This window comes from Blennius ocellaris, assembly GCF_963422515.1.
Source record: "Blennius ocellaris genome assembly, chromosome: 11".
Classification (NCBI taxonomy): Eukaryota; Metazoa; Chordata; class Actinopteri; order Blenniiformes; family Blenniidae; genus Blennius; species Blennius ocellaris.
This window is the reverse complement of record NC_137660.1, coordinates 21,711,713-21,728,813: the sequence shown is the minus strand read 5'-3', so window position 1 is coordinate 21,728,813 and position 17,101 is coordinate 21,711,713. Positions and strand designations below refer to the sequence as shown.

The following is a 17,101-nucleotide window of genomic DNA, read 5'->3' as shown; positions in this document are numbered from 1 at the left end:
TGATAAACTGTATTTGATATTCAGTGTTTCACTACAATCAACATTAACCAATGTAAAACTTCACAAGGAAGAAATTGGTGAAAAACATCCATACATTGCAAAAACACACTCGTAAGAACAACAGAGGGACCTGAATTCAATTGTTGATTATACCAAGTGAAGGACACATTTTCATCAAATCATAGCAGACTGATGAGACATTTTTTTTTAAGAATAGAAGACATAAAAAGCACAACAGTAGCTACACTCATTTCTATCACCCAAGATGAGGCCCATGACACAGTGAGGATGCAGGAAATCGGTCAACCGTCCAAAACAGTACAGTGTGAAAGAGAGTTTACAGGATTAGGAAGGAGTACATGAACAGGTCATATGATGATATCCATGAAGAGGAAAGGAGAACATGCAGGTGATTGGTGTGAGGAAGGGGGATACAGGCATGAGAAAAATATGACTCAAAACATTTAACTCTGTTAAACAGTTGACAAATGGAAACTGGAAACTAAATATAAAAAAAAGGTCTGTAAATGTTCAGTGAATACTTTAAACAAACTACACCAGATGGCCCAGATAGACAGAAGAAACTCTGTGACTTCATCAGTCATGGTGCAACGTTGATGACTGACTCGGTCATGGACATTCACCTCTATAATGCCTGGCCTGCTGTGGGAGCCGTTCCAAGTAGGGCAAGTAGTTTGTGTTATTCAGTAGCGTCACCACTTTCATCACACAGCACGAAGGAAGTCACATCCTCTTTTTGAAGCAGAAAATAGACTTTTTGTTTGTCGGCTTCTTGAAACCTTTTCATATATCAACATGTTTGATCCTATAGGCAGCTGAAAACTGACTAAAGAGCTTTGAAATTCTAGTCATAATATTCATTTTAACAAAGCACAATACTGCTATTCATGGAGTTTAACTTTCTTTCAGCTATCCACTGCTATTCAAAACACAAAGCATGGTCTCATATCCAGCAGGTATCCAGACAGAAATGTCAGTTAGACAGTTAGTTACTAGTAGCACTAACTAATTGTGTTACTGCTCATGTGCTGAATTGTCTGTTTGTACAGCATTCTCAATTCACTGTTACTGATACATCGCATTTATAACTAATTTACTTTAGAGTATGACTTAGGCAAAATGTTTTAAGACACTGCTGTTCAAACAATTTATGTAAATATTATAACCATTTCTTAATCTTTTACCATGAACCCCACATTTGTCTGCACCATCATTATCTGTGCAACAGCCTGAGGATTACGAGAATCAACATCCTATTGCCTCAATTATCATCTTGGGTAACTTAAAACTCATGTCACTGTGACCTCCACAATCTTCTTTAATATATTTGATATTGAGGACTCTGTACTGTATCTTTTTTTTTTTTTAGATTCTATAATACTGTTATAGAATATTACTCTCTGCGAAGCAACACAACTAAGAATTTTTCCTGGAATCCACAAAGTATTTTTTATTCCATTCTACTCTATTCTTTTCTATTATACAAGTAAAATCCCAATTTCAAAATAATTCAACAATGAGAAATAAAGCGTTTTGATCATTTTCAAACTTAATTAACTCTAAATCTGCTGGGTTTTTTAAATTTTTTTTACATACATTGTCTTCGCTGTTGGGGAATCTGGGTCGTATCCAAGTACCATTATGTATTTCAATAGTATTACAAACTATAATACAACCATTTGCACTCATTGACACCTAAGAATATTTACGACAACCACCTGAATGCAACATAACGTTTCACAATTCCATTTCAAGCGCTGCATTTTACGGGGCAGCTTGAACGCAGCCGCAGCATGAGCCTGCGTCTTCACAGATCTGTAATGATCCTGGATGGTACTGCGCTGCGTCACCGCGAACGGGGCGTCCATGTTGATAATACACTCCACACCTGCTCAAGCTCTTCTGCTAACCACGGTTACCCAAAGGGGGGAGGCTAGTTAGCTAGCAGAACACCCGACCTAGTTCATAACAGCAGGCGTTACATCACTTTGGGTCGCGTCCCACCTGGGAAATAACGGCCCGGAGCAGTAAACTCCTCCTGATTCATGTAACAGGCACTGTACCTCGAGCATGACACACTGACCTGTCGAGCTACGACAAGAGAGCCAGAGCTGTAGTGACTTAGCGAATTTGTGTGTGCGTGGTTAAGCTGTCAAGAAGCCACCGGTTTCACCGTGAGTATGAATTAGCCTGCGAACACGTTGTCCTCCCGCCGCCTGTTGCGTCGTTGCAGTGGAAACAACCGAATCCACCGCTGCCCCACTAATGCAGCAGTGTGAGGACGGCCTGCTTAACCTCTGTGTAACCATATGTAACACTGTCCGTCTGTGTGCCTGCTCGCAGCCTGCTACAGACGCTAGGTGGCTCTGACTCGGGCCTAGCTCAAGCAGCGAACAGGCACCTGTACGTCAACGCGAACCAGTCGTGCTAATTATTCTGTGTCATTGCAGCTCCGACAAGGACTGTTCAACAGCGGCGGCTCATTTAGTCTATATTTAATCAAGAGTTAATGCAGAGGTGTTGGCGCTACCTTGATTTAGGCAGTGACCTGCTAATGCTAACAGTGACGTTGGAGCGCTGACCGGCCTCTCCTGTTTGTCAGCGCGCTGACAGCCACTGATAATGTCATCAGCTCAGCGCGACGCTAAAAACTCTTGTGTTTTGCTTTCAGGATCGAGAGACAGACGAAGCTATGTCCTGTCCGTGCACCTCTGCCGCCCGGGTGTTGCTGAACACTGCCCACAGAGGTATGAAAGGGAAAGGGAAAGTACACTCTGTGCTCGCGGTGTAAATCTGCGTGACATTGCTGCGTGTGACAAGTGAACTGGGTCTAGCGCTAACCCAGATTACCGTTTGTTATGACAAGACGCGCAGATATTGTCAACAGCAGGTGGAAAAGTCATTGGAAGAGACCAGCGGCTATAGTTAGGCGCGGGGCTGTTGCGTCACATCAGCGTTCCGTAACTGGGATTGCTGTGGCTTTTGTGGGAGAAGTCCTTTAGAAAAAAACAAAAGTGGGAATTATGTAGCTTGGCTAACCTGTTGCTACAACCCCCCCTCCCCCGTAGCCCACAGAGTAGGCCCAGGCACAAGCTGTACTACAGTACATGTTTTCATACATTGTGCCCCTGGTTATAAGACGCAGCCTCTGACAATATCACTGTAATTAAGTGAAGTTGTCAATTACTTTTTGTCTTTTTCTGACACTCATCGTAAACACATGCATATTCTTTATATTCAAAATTGTTCTTTTATTTTAGTTTTAAATCTAATTGTTTGTAGCTCTCCGGACTGCTGCATGTATAAATGTACGATTTCCATTCATAATATGTGCCATTGAAAACCCACGATAGTGCTCAATAACTTGCAAATAATGAAAGTTGGAAAAGTGTAAAGGTTCAAAGGCGCTTGCTTATTACACAATTTTCTTTAAGTTTTACAGCTATAAAATCACAATGTCACAAGAGGGTAAAAAAAACCCATGTCAGACAAGCGATCACAGAAAGAAAGAGCCTGTTGAATAATATTGTGACCTGATAAACTTGAGCAACTTGTCTTTTGGGTATCTCTATAAGAGGCACTTGGAAATGACTGTGTTGTATTTGGCGCTATATAAATAAAGTTGAACTTAAAAAAAAAAAAAAAAAAAAAATTGTCCGAAATAGCACTGAGCCTGTATAGGCCCACTAAAAATGATCGGATTTCTGGACTTAATAAGATCATTCAAAGTGTTCAAGTCAATGTGATTTGCTTTTTCAGCAGTTATCTGATCATGAGAAGTTGAATTAACACACATACATTTCTCCTCAATATCGCCATCTCTGCCATTGATCTGATTACATTTGTTATTTAAATCTGCACATGTAAAACAAAAGAAAATCGTAGGAAATGGAAGTGGTGTGGTCACAAAATGAGTGGAAGACGAAGGGTGGTGCACGTGACTTCTGGCCTGAAGAGATTGTGTCCACAGACCCCCGGTAGCCTGACAGGACAGTGTGAGAAGAAATATTTAACTAATTATTCAATTAAAGTGAAGCCATTCGCCCTTGGTATGACTCAATACCCTTGTAAAAGTTCTCACTTTCAAAAAAGTTGATGACCTGTGTTTTTAAGCCCGTACTTTTAACTTGAAATCAATGAATTAAGTGTTTCTCAGTATGTGACTTTAGAAACGATAATGGTACCTATACTTAAGTGGACCACTATGTACTTCCTGTCTATTAAGTCCAGAAAGCACAGATTTTGCTGAAAGTTTACTATGTTTTGTGATTGAAGTCTTTTCCCTGATGCACTCAGCTGCACCAAAAGAGCAATTCTAGTCCGTTTGCTGAATAGTTACTCCATTCGATTTTTAAAGTAATAACATCAATCAGTCAAATTCTTTACAGTTATCAAAATGTTTTACAGAAAATGAGTTGTTCTTTAAATGAAAATTAAGTGTAAATGATCAAATTACCTAATGTTGCTGGTGAGGAACAGATGAATCAAGACATAAGAAAATCTATTCTAGGAATTGTTAGTCATTCAAGAAAATTATTAGGAGTTGTATTATGAGACATCTGATCGTAGTCATGATTGTTGTGTGTTGCTGTTGTTACAGGACTGTCATGCTCCAGGATTCAGCTGTTTTCTCTGAGTCGTCAGGGCTTTCGGGAAACTCATTTACCTTCCCGGGTACGTGTGAGGTCGTTTTCAGAGACCGCCGTCTGTTATGCCGCGAAAGATGGGACAACAAAAGACGGCGGAAGTGATACTGGGAAGGTAAACTTTGAAAGAAAAAAAACAAAAAAAACCTTATTTCATGAATTCACACCAACTTGTAAATGGATGGCAAGTTAAAACTTTTTTCTTTTTTTTTTTACACGTTAATGTTGTATTTACACAGAAAAGCATCAGCGAGGGGAAGAGACTGTCGGGATCCGGAGGGTCAGGCAAGGGTGGAAGCCAATTACGTTGCCCTAAATGTGGAGACCCCTGCACACATGTAGAGACCTTTGTATGTAAGTACAAGATACTCCCAACATTTCAGGTAACTTTATCATCCCAAACAAGCAGCAAGCCAAGAGTCTGAAGCACAGGCGAAAGAATTTTGAGGAAAAGGCACAAAAGACGACAATTAACAACTATTCCACTTTTGCTGTGAACATGAAGAAAGAACAATTGGGTTGAACAAGAGAAAGCACTGCTAATTTGAAGACTGAATCCCAAAAGAAAAACACATCAATATCTTAAGTGTTTCACCACAGGTCACATTGTGTGTTTCATTGATAATGTGCAGCCATGATTATCACTGCTTTGGGCTTCATCACCTGGACTTGAAGCCTGTCAAGATTATGTTCGAAAGTGTCTATAAAAGGTTGTTTTTCCTCCATATTTAGTGCCGATTGTTTTGTGCATTGTTCTTTTGTAGCATCGACACGATTTGTGAAATGTGAGAAGTGTCATCACTTCTTTGTGGTGCTGTCTGAGACGGACTCCAAGAAAGGGCTGAACAAAGAGCCAGAGTCTGCTGCAGAGGCTGTGAAGCTGGCGTTCGCACAGAAACCTCCACCTCCTCCGAAGAAGGTCACAACCAGGAACTAACTTATCAAAAAAAACAAAAACATTTTGCCACCATTTAGTGAACTGTGGAGATTAAATGGCTTTGTTGTTGTTTTCTTTCTTTTAGATATACGCTTATTTGGACAAGTATGTCGTTGGCCAGTCTTATGCAAAGAAGGTGTTGGCCGTGGCGGTGTACAATCACTACAAGCGCATCTACAACAACATCCCTGCTGGGAGCCGGCAGCAGGTGGAGGTGGAAAAGCAACCGTCTCTAACACCGCGTGGTCAGTATGACTGTCCTGCACCTGGGAAACACTGTTCACAGCATTTTTTTTTTTTTTTTTACATGCATTCACACCAGATATCCTTTGTACTCTGATGTGTACGATTGTGCAGTGCAGAAAAAAAAAAAGCAAAGTCCATATTGTGCAAATCAATTTGAAATCGCATACAAGGTACAGAGCGTTGAGCTGAATGGTTCAGACAGAGACGATTCATCAGATGACGAATAACTTTCTTTTAGGCTTAAGTCTTTTGTACGTATAATTTAAAGTATTTATTTCTGTCATGTAGTCAAGCTCTTGAATGAAAATACATTCACTATAGAGAACAATGGAAGAGCAGAAGCACATAATGCTGTGTTGAGTTTAACTCTGCCTTGGTGCATCTCAACAACTGCTGATATTTATCCCCAAAAAAAGAACGCTGAGTACGCAAGTCTGTTATTGATTTATTTCACCATCAACAGAGAAACATTGTTTGAGCCAACAACAGTTAGAATAAATCATTTGAGCTGTTTTAGTTTATGTCTTATCAGAATAAGAATCCAAAGCTGCAGCGCAGGTGCTGATAAAACAATAACATAAAATACAGTTGTTTTTGTTTCTTATAATTGAATTAAAATCGGGAAAACGCGTCGTTCGTTTAGATCCATGAAATATGAAGTGAAACTTTTCAAGAATTTTTTTCTTTCTGTTCTTTTATTGTGCTTCACATAATCTTTTGTCGTTTTCAGGGAGATTAGAATAATTTCCAACACACTTTCAATTAGCTGTGGTGTCGTTACCTTAACCTGAATAAATCAACTGCATGTCTAAAGCTAATGGACACAACCCCCCCTCAGTAAATCCAAACAAAGGATGCACCCATAAGGCACACGATGTGTACCACAGATTATAAACAGAGAGTTTCGTGATCTTTACACAAGCAACTGATGAAGGTCGCAGCTCAACTCCTTAGATCCAAATCTGTATTATTTGGCATTTGTTCAATGTTTACTCCACACAGTCGCACAAACTGTCTTCCATAGACTGTACTGCTAATGTCGTAAAGGTAATGTTAAGTGCTAATATTGATTGTCAGTACTTTCATCCTCTCCCTGTAGAGCTAGAGATGAGAAGACGAGAGGATGAATACAGATTCACAAGTAAGTGACTGGTCCACCTTACTGTCATGTCGTATCCAATCTGACATTTCAAGTCGCAACACTTGATCAGCAGTTTTCTGATTTGAGTTGCACAAATGCCAAAACGTACAGACCGCCGTGATTAATTTATTTTAGCCTTTTGCAGTGAGTGATTTCCGACAATATGATGTGTTATCGGACCTATTAGAGCCTTTCTATTGCAGATCCTGTAGAGGGACTATTCCACCGTAGAACAGTTTACAACTTGTGCAGAACCGAAGCAATGCGATTCATCTGACTGACGCCACAAATGATAAGATAGCCCTATGACCTACATTCAGACTTCAGCTATTTAAAATGTCGCCCTCCTCATGTAGTAACTCCACACTGTCGCTGATCAGAGCACATATATTTCTGGCCCGACGTTGGGAGGGGGGGGGTTGCACAAATGTCCACGAGCGCCAATTTGCTTTTTGCAACAGCGGCGGATTCATATGAACAGAAAGATGTAGGCTTTTCTAAGTCATAGCGGCAACGGTTATGTACGGTTTGTTGTTGCAGAGCTGCTGCAGATCGCGGGGATCAGTCCTCACGGCAACGCGCTCGGGGCGTCCATGCAGCAGCAGGCCAGCCAGCAGGCGCCTCAGGAGAGGAGGGGCGGCGAGATCCTGGACTCCACGCACACCGACATTAAACTGGAGAAGAGCAATATTATACTCCTCGGTCCAACTGGTTCAGGTTCGTGTTTCGTTGGGCGTTGCTCACGGTCGCTAACGGAACGCCACCCGCCAAGGCTCACTTCCAGATGGGTCTCTTTACATTTCTTCCAGGCAAAACCCTGTTGGCGCAGACACTGGCCCGCTGTCTGGATGTTCCTTTCGCTATCTGCGACTGTACCACACTGACTCAAGCGGGGTATGTGGGAGAAGACATCGAGTCCGTCATCGCCAAACTTCTGCAGGATGCCAACTACTCGGTGGACAAAGCGCAACAAGGTGGGCAGAGAGCCTATGTATAACAGCAGTGAGGTGTCGGCGTCGAAACCCTTCCATGTGTCTACCTCGATAAATATCTTGACTGTTTCACAAACAAGAATTCAAAAGAAGCCCCCTGTAACGGGGATCAAATCTCACCGTCAAGCAAAAGGAACCCTCTTCTTCCCATCCTCTCACTGCCGACACAATATCTGTGTATGAAAAACAAATATCAACAACTACCAGAGCATTTGTAATTCCGAGGAAATTTTAAGCGCAGCAAGAGCTTTTTTGCTTTACAGTAGTCTTCATCGCACGTATGGTAAAAAAAAACTGCAGTATTGAAAAGATGTGCCCCCCCCCAGATAACTTTCAACATCTGTCAAACTGTCACTCGTTAGGCTTTTTTGATATTTCTACAGCCAGAAAATTCTTTTTTTTTTTTTTTATCAAAGGAGAGTCAAATATTTGACAAGTTCACGACAAAGGTTTTTCTTGCATTTGAGTCATTTGAAATTCGTCCATGTCGTGTTGACGTAATGTTTGTAATTGATCTCGTCAACATTGGCTGAATTATCACATTTTGTAATAACATTTTCATATTGGATGAAATGGATCCAAAACCAGTTTCTCACCAGATTTATCTGCTGCTAATTATCTAAAATGTGCACACGAAGTATCATTTGAAGCGTTCCTGGCTGCACAGACAATGTTTGTACTCCATGTTTGCTTCTAGTGGAGATTTGTGTGACTGCATTAGGTCAAAAACTAAAGTAAACACTTCACATTCATGCAGACAAAAGTGTTTGCAAAACGGGGCCCGTTTGTGTCAGAGAGCGTTGCTACGAGCGTTGAACTTGCAACCAGACTGACTCTGGCCTCACGTTTCACCCTCAGGTATCGTTTTCCTGGACGAGGTCGACAAGATCGGCAGCGTACCTGGAATCCACCAGCTGCGAGACGTGGGTGGAGAAGGAGTCCAGCAGGTCAGTAATCAGCCACTAAATAAAATATAAGTAACATTATAATGAGGGTATTTGTGCCGGGATGTGCATTTCTAATCTGATCATCGTCAATCACCAGGTTTTGTTAGGGTTTTTTTTTTTTTTTTTTAATATATTTAGTCTTTAATGTTTCCACACATTAGGGAATAGTCCTAAACTGTGCTCACTGAAGTATTCCAGCTTTGTGACTTACCAGTGTGACGATTCCAACCTGCACATGTAGGAGAGCAGGTTTTATTGCTTTATCCATTTTTTAATAGTATTGGATAAGTTTAAATTAATAAAAAAAATATTTGGACACAAGAATCTTGCATACCACTGGTAGTACTTAGTTACTGTACTTAACAGTTACTGAGTCAATGTACTGATGGTCATATGTCTTCATCCAAAGCCCTCGATTCATATTCCAAAATGTGCTTTAATGAAACCAATGACAATAAAAAAAACAAAAAACTATTAAAAATGATACGCTGATAGTTTCATCATTCAAAACACAGTTTAACGATAACATGAGCATTGTTCTATTGCCTGTCTTGATATTGTGTTCTCTTCCTTTCTGTCAGGGTTTGCTTAAGCTGCTGGAGGGCACCATCGTCAATGTTCCCGAGAAGAACTCCAGGAAGCTGCGAGGAGAGACGGTGCAGGTTGACACCACAAACATCCTGTTTGTTGCTTCCGGTGCCTTCAATGGACTCGACAGAATCATCAGCCGGAGAAAGAATGAGAAGGTATTTCTTTTTCCACAGGCCGCGACGTGTGAAGGCTCAGGGCTCCTGCCCGTTGTCGCTCGAGCCTCTTAATTTGAGCGTGGTGCGTCTCTCTCCAGTACTTGGGTTTTGGGACTCCCTCTAACCTGGGGAAAGGGCGCCGTGCGGCCGCCGCCGCCGACTTGGCCAACACCAGCGGCGAGACGGACACGGTGGCAGAGATCGAGGAGAAGGACCGGCTGCTGAAGCACGTGGAAGCCAGGGACCTGATCGAGTTCGGCATGATCCCGGAGTTCGTGGGCCGCCTCCCCGTCGTCGTGCCCCTTCACAGCCTGGACGAAGAAACGCTGGTCCGGATCTTGACCGAACCTCGCAACGCCGTGGTGCCTCAGTACCAGGCTCTGTTCAGCATGGACAAAGTAAGATGTGGCAGTTGTCATAGTGCCGCGTTTCAGTCTGGTTCAGTCAACGGCTGACTCATTTATATGAAGTCAGCTGGGATCACAATGCAGAGCATTGTGTCGGGGGGGGGGGAATGCAGCTTCATTCACTGAAGTACCTGCAAGTCTTCATTCCTGTCAGGTTTGTGACGCCGTCGCTTCTCTTCCCTTCAGGAGAGACGCGACAAATGATGAGCTGAACCGTCGACTCACTTTTACCCGAGCAAACCATTAGTGTTTCTACATCTCGAGGAAAATATCACGTTTCCCTGAGCTTCACTCGCACTGCGTCGGATTGCTAATATTTTGGGAATAAATGGGCATTGAGAATAAAACGTTTTCTTGTGTTGCTCAGATGTTCCGACTCGGAACATCTAGTAAATGTCTGTGATGTCTGCAATCGTTACACTTTGGTTTCAGCACCATTTCTTATTTTACCACATTAAAATGTATTTATTTATTTATAATATATATTTTAACTGCCACCATTTTTGCATTGGTTTAGTTTAAAAAGTGAAAATGATGTAGTTAAAAGGTCCAGGCGAGCCGGTACTTTACTGTCAATCAGTGAACAAAAGCAGCTTAAAAGGGTGTGTGTGTGTGTGTGTGTGCATGCATGCATAAGCAAGCAGATTGGGTACAAACATTCATCAATTGATAATTTTTAACTTCATGCTTTGTATGTTTGTAAAAAAAAAAAAGTAACACAAGTACTTGTACACCCCCTCCCCTCTCCGTACTTAATGGTCTCTGTCTTTTGGTTTCAGTGTGAGCTCAACGTGACGCCAGATGCTTTGAGGGCGATCGCCAGAATGGCTTTGGAGAGGAAAACCGGTGCTCGCGGACTCCGATCCATCATGGTGTGTGACTAGTTTTATTTCCAAAGCTTGTGTTGGAGATGTTTTTTCTAACTTCTGTGTTGCCGTTGTAAAAACGAAATCTCTCTCTCTTTTTTTCTTTCCCGCAGGAAAAGCTCCTCCTGGAGCCGATGTTTGAGGTGCCGCACTCCGACATCATGGCCGTGGAGATGGACAAAGAGGTTGTTCTGGGCAAATCTCAGCCGAGATACATCAGGTCAGAGGAGCTCAGGTTCCCGCGGCGTCGTTCGCCGAATCTCTCAACTCGGTGTGAAACTTGAACTTTGGCTTCCATTTGAATTTCAGAGCTCCGGCCAAGGATTCGGCAGAGGAGGAGTACGACTCCGGCATCGAGGAGGAGAACTGGCCTCGGCAGGCTGACGCCGCTAACAACTGAATCACGCCTGACTCATTTCAACTGAAGACCGTTGCCGTCTGAAATCATTAGATTACTATGAACTTTTTGGATACCGCGTTTGGTACCACCTCTTTTATTATAGCCCCTGACAAATAAACTGTGGACATCGCTGGGGAGGTTTTCATGATGAACAAGCTGAAGAGAGCGTAACAACTTTTGGTCCTGTGCATCAGATGTTAATCCAGTAGTGGTGCACGCCCAGGGAAGACCTTTATAAGATTCTTCAATCTCTAGGGATTGTTAACATTTTATCTATATAAAGATAATGCAATTTTATTCACGGAAGTATTTGTAGCTGGTTTTCTTTTGTTTTCTCTTTGTGGTGAAGGGCTGTTAACGGCAAGGGGAGCAAATGGAACATGTCGGGATCATACTGTACACTTGAAAACATGGGGGTGTTGAGAAAGTGTAGATGTGGCGGTAACCATGTCAAGTAATGCCTTACTTCATAAGGGCATGATATTCCATGAACACATCAATATTTTGATGGTTTGTTTTTTTCTTTCTTCTTTACCACCATTGTAATAATGGTGCTCACAATGAAACGGGCTGTAAATGCTTCGCTGCGCCGCTTCGGTAGCGTTTGTATGACCCGACCTCTCGCTATGAGAACACATTGTAAAAGTAGACCGCACCAGCACACTAAATCTAAGCAGATGGGAGACGGTGAAGAAACCTTTTAAACGGCCAGAATGGTTATTTTTCAGTGTTTTGCTTCGCTTTTATTTGTTTCTAGCCCAATTCTTCAGGAGACGTTATACGTGTTCACTTCTTGACGTCTGCATGTCGGGACTGGATCAGAACACTGCTTTACAATAAAAGACGAGCAGGTCAGCCGGGTAACTTTGGAAGCGTTGATGAAGGATTGTTGTGCATTAGCTACCTTTGTCGATATTCCTGAACTAAATCACACCAGATATTCCACTTCTTAAATATCACAGTTGAAAGTAGCTGCATTAACCTTCTCCCAACTGGCTGGCTCTTTCTCCAAACCAGAATCCTTTTCCTTGTGTCTGCCCGGCTGTTTAGTGATGTAGCCTGTTACTAAACGGTATTCAGTTCAATTCTCCACCTGAACACTCTTGACTGAACCACGCTGCTGTACTCGAATACTTCACGTACGTTTTTGAGCTCTCGTTTGAAGCTAGAATTGATCTCCCTTCACTTTTCTGTTTTTTTCTTTTTAGCAAGTGTTCGAGCTGCTTTTCTTTCTCCAGAGGTCTGTTACAGAACCTGTAACCCCACCCCCCCACCACCCCCAAAGTTTGTGAAACCTAAATTGTGATTATTCAAGATGAAAAAAAATAAATAAAAGGTATATCTGTACAAAACCAAACGGTTCTTTACCTCCCAGCTGGAGTGTGGATTGTGTGCGCTTCACCGCTTTCCCGGAAGGGCTCCCGATAACATGATTCGCGACACGTGACAAACCACCGAGACAAATAAAGTAAATACCACACTTGTCACAATGTGCTGCAGTGTTGAGCTGTCAGCATTATGTAATCGGCTCATCTCTGGAAAGTATTGCGCCGTTCTTTTGTTTCCCGATAACTCAGCGTTTCTCTAATCTCATCTCTTCATTCAACTCCACGAGAGAATTAAAACTGTCTTTAATGTGTCTTTGGTTACAGATTCTGAAAAAGGCTGCAACCCCTCCCCCCCCGCCCCCCAAAATTATAAAACACACAATGACTCATTGGAAAGTGTGCGGAAGTGTGTAAATTGCCAGAATGAACAATTCTGAACACAATTGAGCTTTTCCCTCTCTTGTGTTGTAGTTGTATTTGTTATCAAATGACTTGTGTACGTGTGAAAGCCCCCCCCCCCCCATCACCTGTAGTAGTCCTTTGCAGGCTGGATTATTGCAGGCGTCTGCATGTCAGAGGCTTAGCGATGAAGCGGTTTATCACACACTGATGTCTGTAAACACCTGCGACTGATTCAGATCACTGAAGACGTGGAAGAAAAGACAAAAGAAAGGTAAGATCTTATTTTTGAAAATGCAGCGAAAATACTAAATATGGCCTGTACATCTAAATTCAGGATTTTGTTTTTATTTTATCGGGTGGCGGGATTGTCTCGATGCAGATTACTTGTGGGGGCTCCTTGCTGTAGATGAACGTTCTGGAGGACGTCCTGTTTCAGACCCTGCTGGGTCCGTTGGTGGAGGAGGTGCATCCTCTGGAAGCTCCAAACATCACCGTACCAGACTGCCACCAGATAATGCAGGACACCAAGGTCTCATACAAGTGTACACACACACACACTTCTCTAAATGGGAGTGTTTCCTTGAAATCTGCTTTTTTTGTCTGTTTATATAAAGCACAGTGTAGAATTGTAATGCCGGTTTAATATGATACCACTTTCCGTTATGTAATGCTGGCAGGAAGGCGTCCATTAGCTCTAAATGTATTCTGTAGGTGAGGAAAACACACTGACGACACTGATAACAGGTCAGGGGGATTGATGGTGGGAATAAGGCAAAACAAAAATGAATGTGTTGGTAAATGAGGGAGCAGGTCTGAGTGTTGGTGTCTCCAGTTGTGTTCAAATGAATGGCAGTGTGTTTGAAAACAAAATAGTAAATATACAACATAGAATAGTTTTCAACTCCATGCATTGGGAATGCTGCACAATCCACAAACAATAAAATGAAGAAACATGGACTGTTGGAAAAAAATAATAGTAATGTCTGCATTTTTCTTTATGAATGAATGAATGAAAGGTTTTTTTCAGTTACAGATACAGTGCAACTTTTGTGCATTCAGTTTATAGTACTTAAAAGTTTATGCACGTTTTTTTTTTTTAAGACATTTTTTTAACTGCACCAAAATGGGCATAGGCTGCAGCCAAGGCTTAGTTCTGCTTTTCCTTTAAAAATCCTTAAAGTTACCCATTACACCAGTGAAAAAAAGAGAAGTAAAGGGAAAAAACTCACAGACAAATAAAATGTAAAAGTATTAATACAAAAGAGGAAAACAAAACATAACAGAAGTCATACAAAAGAAGAGAAAAATTAAAACTTACTCGAAGTTATCCTTAATTATTTCTGATTTCATTTTTCATTGTAACCATTAATTATTTTACATTTCAATGTTTTCTCTTGAAGCACAGCAACAAGTTACGCAATTTTAAGTCGTGACGAAGTCTACAAACTTACAAACTCCGATATTCACTGTATAAACAAATCAAAAAATCGTTAGTATTTAGTATTCCTGTGGATCATTAAAATAATATTTACTCTTCCTGTGAACTGCTTCACATCTGTGTTGCATGAAGTTTAAACAACGTTCCACAATTTCCACAAGTTTTCAATAGGATTTATTCTGAGGACTGGGCTGGCTACTCCATGATGCCTGGTTCCAAGATGGTTGTTGTCTTATTGAAACAGACATTTCAGGAGCATTTCTAAAGGCAGCATTCCCCCAATCCCAACCTCGACCTAAACTGTAGACATTCTCACCGAGGGCCCAGAAGATAGTAAACATATTATTAAATGATGATAAAGGGAAGGAAAGAGTGGATTTTATTGAGCTACTGTGGCTTCAGGGCGCCTTTGTCTGCAGAATTATACTAACTTACCACTGTTTGTGAATGTTGCCTGTATTTCTCTTCTGTCAGTATGATTTCTACCTGGAGAGGTGGATTTTAAGCGGCCAGCCAGCGGCCTGCCAGGCTCCGTCCTGCCCTCCTTACTGGCTAATGTTCGGCAGCCCGCTGGAGAGCCGCAGGGTGGGACACGGGAGCAGCGACCAGTGGCCCCCGGACTCTCGGCCTCGCAGCTACAGCCTGAACTCCGCGGACGCTCGCTGGATGCATTATCGCACCGTCTCGTTCCGCATATCGGGCTCCGACGAGGAGGACGGTTACTCCGAGGACAACGAGGGGTCCTCCGCCGAAGACGCACCCCGCCGCATCAGGAGCAGGGAGCGGCCTCGGAGCGCCGCAACCAAAGACCCCGTCTGCAGGGTGAAAGACCAGCACCCGGGTCCTTCCGCTCACCACTGTAAGGCCGGCTCGCCTCACGTCCTCAGAGGCAAGAGGGGCTCTTCTCCTTCTATGTCAGAGTGCAGGGAGCCTCTTCGAGCACTGGACCAGCACCGGCAGCAGCAGGTCAGCCCCCTGCGCACAGGCCAGAAGAAGAGGCAGCGCTCGCCGGCCTTTCTGGGCAGGAAGTTCTCCCAGAACACACCACCTGCCGGTCCTCCCCCGTCCAGGGTGCTGCAGCGACCTTCGTCTGCGGGCCCGGTGGTCAAAACCCACAGGAAGAAGGTCAGTTTCTCCGACAGCGTCAGAAATCAGAAATCGTGATTAAAGAAAATAAGTACAACTACCACTCATTCGACTGAACCTTGACTGAACTTTGTTACCACTGACTTTGCTGGCGATGAATTAAAATGATAAAAATTAGCTCTTGTGAGTGATGGAAACAGTTACTGGTACTGCATACAATTGCTTTCCAATTCAAACCAATAGATTTATAAAGGAAATCATGTCGTTTAGTCAACCTCTGTGTTGCCTTTAGGCATGGGTACGAAATTTAGCCAGCGACCAAACCCTAACTTGTCCACTCTTACAAACCCAAATCTATTCCAATGAGAAACAGAGAAATCAGAGAGGACAGCAGAGGATGAAGCTTCTTGCTAAAAAAAAAAAAAAATCAGATCTTCAACAAAGCTAGACTAAAAACAAACGGCGTGACTCAATTTGCTCACAAAACAAAAGCGGCACGACTCACTCCACGCGCTGCACTCTTCACGTTTCCCCCATCAGGTCCTGACAACTGCTGCCAACCGCGGGGTTTTCTGCGACTCTGCTGCAGAACTTCTGTCGGCACTCAGCCAGGAGGAGAGGGAGCTCCTGGAGACCATCACAGAGAGGGGATACCCCCTGCGCACTGCCATTCTGGCCCTGCAGAAGACCGGCTACAGGAGTCCAGAAAAGGTGGCCATTGAAACAAACTGATATTTTCCATTTACCGTAAAAAAAAAGAAAGAAAAAATCCACGATTTTAAAGTGTTGATCATTTTGATTTACCTCGTTAACTTTTGCAGTAATGTTTTTCATGTAATAAAATGGAAATTATTTCACTAAACCATATATTTTAGGCCAGAATCTATTGTCGGTGTAATCAAAACAAGCTTTAGTCCAAAACGGTTTGAAGAGCTGACAGACCATATTTTAGATTCTACCAGATTAAACTTGAGATGGCAATGTCGCCACAACTTTTAGCATTTTTAAACCACTAAACAACGTAGGACTCCTAGTATCCAAGCAGAAATGAATCCTTGATGTGAGACAACGCGAGTGCCGACCACTTCATCCGCTATCCAGTCTTCTCACGATTCCCTCGCTCCCGACAGGTCTTGAAATACTTGGTTGCCAGCGACCGCCTGTGTGATCTTGGTTACGATGAAGCGCAGGTGGAGGAAGCCTTGGAGATGTTCCAGAACTGTGAGAGCAAGGTAAAAGCAGTGTCTCCGCACGGGGAGTCGGCGTTGAATCTTATACAGCTGAACGACGACGCTTTCGTTTCAGGCTGCGGAGTTCCTGCGCCTTCTGGCTCAGTTCAACGAGATGGGCTTCCAGCAGAGCGCCATCAAAGAAGTGCTGCTTGTTCATGAGAATCACCGCGAGAAGGCCCTCGAAGAACTCATGACACGCATGGCGTGAAACGGCTCATCGTCTCCAGAGGAATCTACAATTAGATGCAACTCTGACATGGATGCTT

At 42.8% G+C, this 17,101-nt stretch overlaps 2 protein-coding genes across 3 annotated transcripts; both read left to right on the top strand.

Moving 5' to 3' along the window:
• The first annotated feature begins 1,963 nt into the window (after window positions 1-1,963).
• Window positions 1,964-12,695, top strand: clpxb (caseinolytic mitochondrial matrix peptidase chaperone subunit Xb). 2 transcript variants are annotated; one of them, XM_080504473.1, is made up of 15 exons: window positions 1,964-2,195; window positions 2,693-2,768; window positions 4,622-4,782; window positions 4,907-5,021; window positions 5,432-5,586; window positions 5,690-5,849; window positions 6,950-6,991; window positions 7,532-7,708; window positions 7,801-7,965; window positions 8,842-8,930; window positions 9,512-9,676; window positions 9,775-10,074; window positions 10,863-10,955; window positions 11,063-11,169; window positions 11,259-12,695. In XM_080504473.1, exons 2-15 carry the CDS (start codon window positions 2,714-2,716, stop codon window positions 11,347-11,349), a joined length of 1,875 nt encoding a protein of 624 aa, XP_080360599.1. In that variant the 5' UTR covers window positions 1,964-2,195; window positions 2,693-2,713; the 3' UTR covers window positions 11,350-12,695. The 2 variants fall into 2 exon arrangements, with proteins under 2 accessions (XP_080360599.1, XP_080360600.1); XM_080504474.1 differs by lacking the exon at window positions 6,950-6,991.
• A 790-nt stretch (window positions 12,696-13,485) lies between these two features.
• LOC308136221 (ubiquitin-associated protein 1-like) lies at window positions 13,486-17,043 on the top strand (the record flags this gene model as incomplete). The annotated part of the gene is made up of 5 exons (XM_080504478.1): window positions 13,486-13,608; window positions 14,992-15,642; window positions 16,144-16,314; window positions 16,734-16,835; window positions 16,909-17,043. The coding sequence occupies 5 exons, from the start codon at window positions 13,486-13,488 to the stop codon at window positions 17,041-17,043; spliced, it is 1,182 nt and encodes a 393-aa protein (XP_080360604.1).
• Window positions 17,044-17,101: the final 58 nt, after the last annotated feature.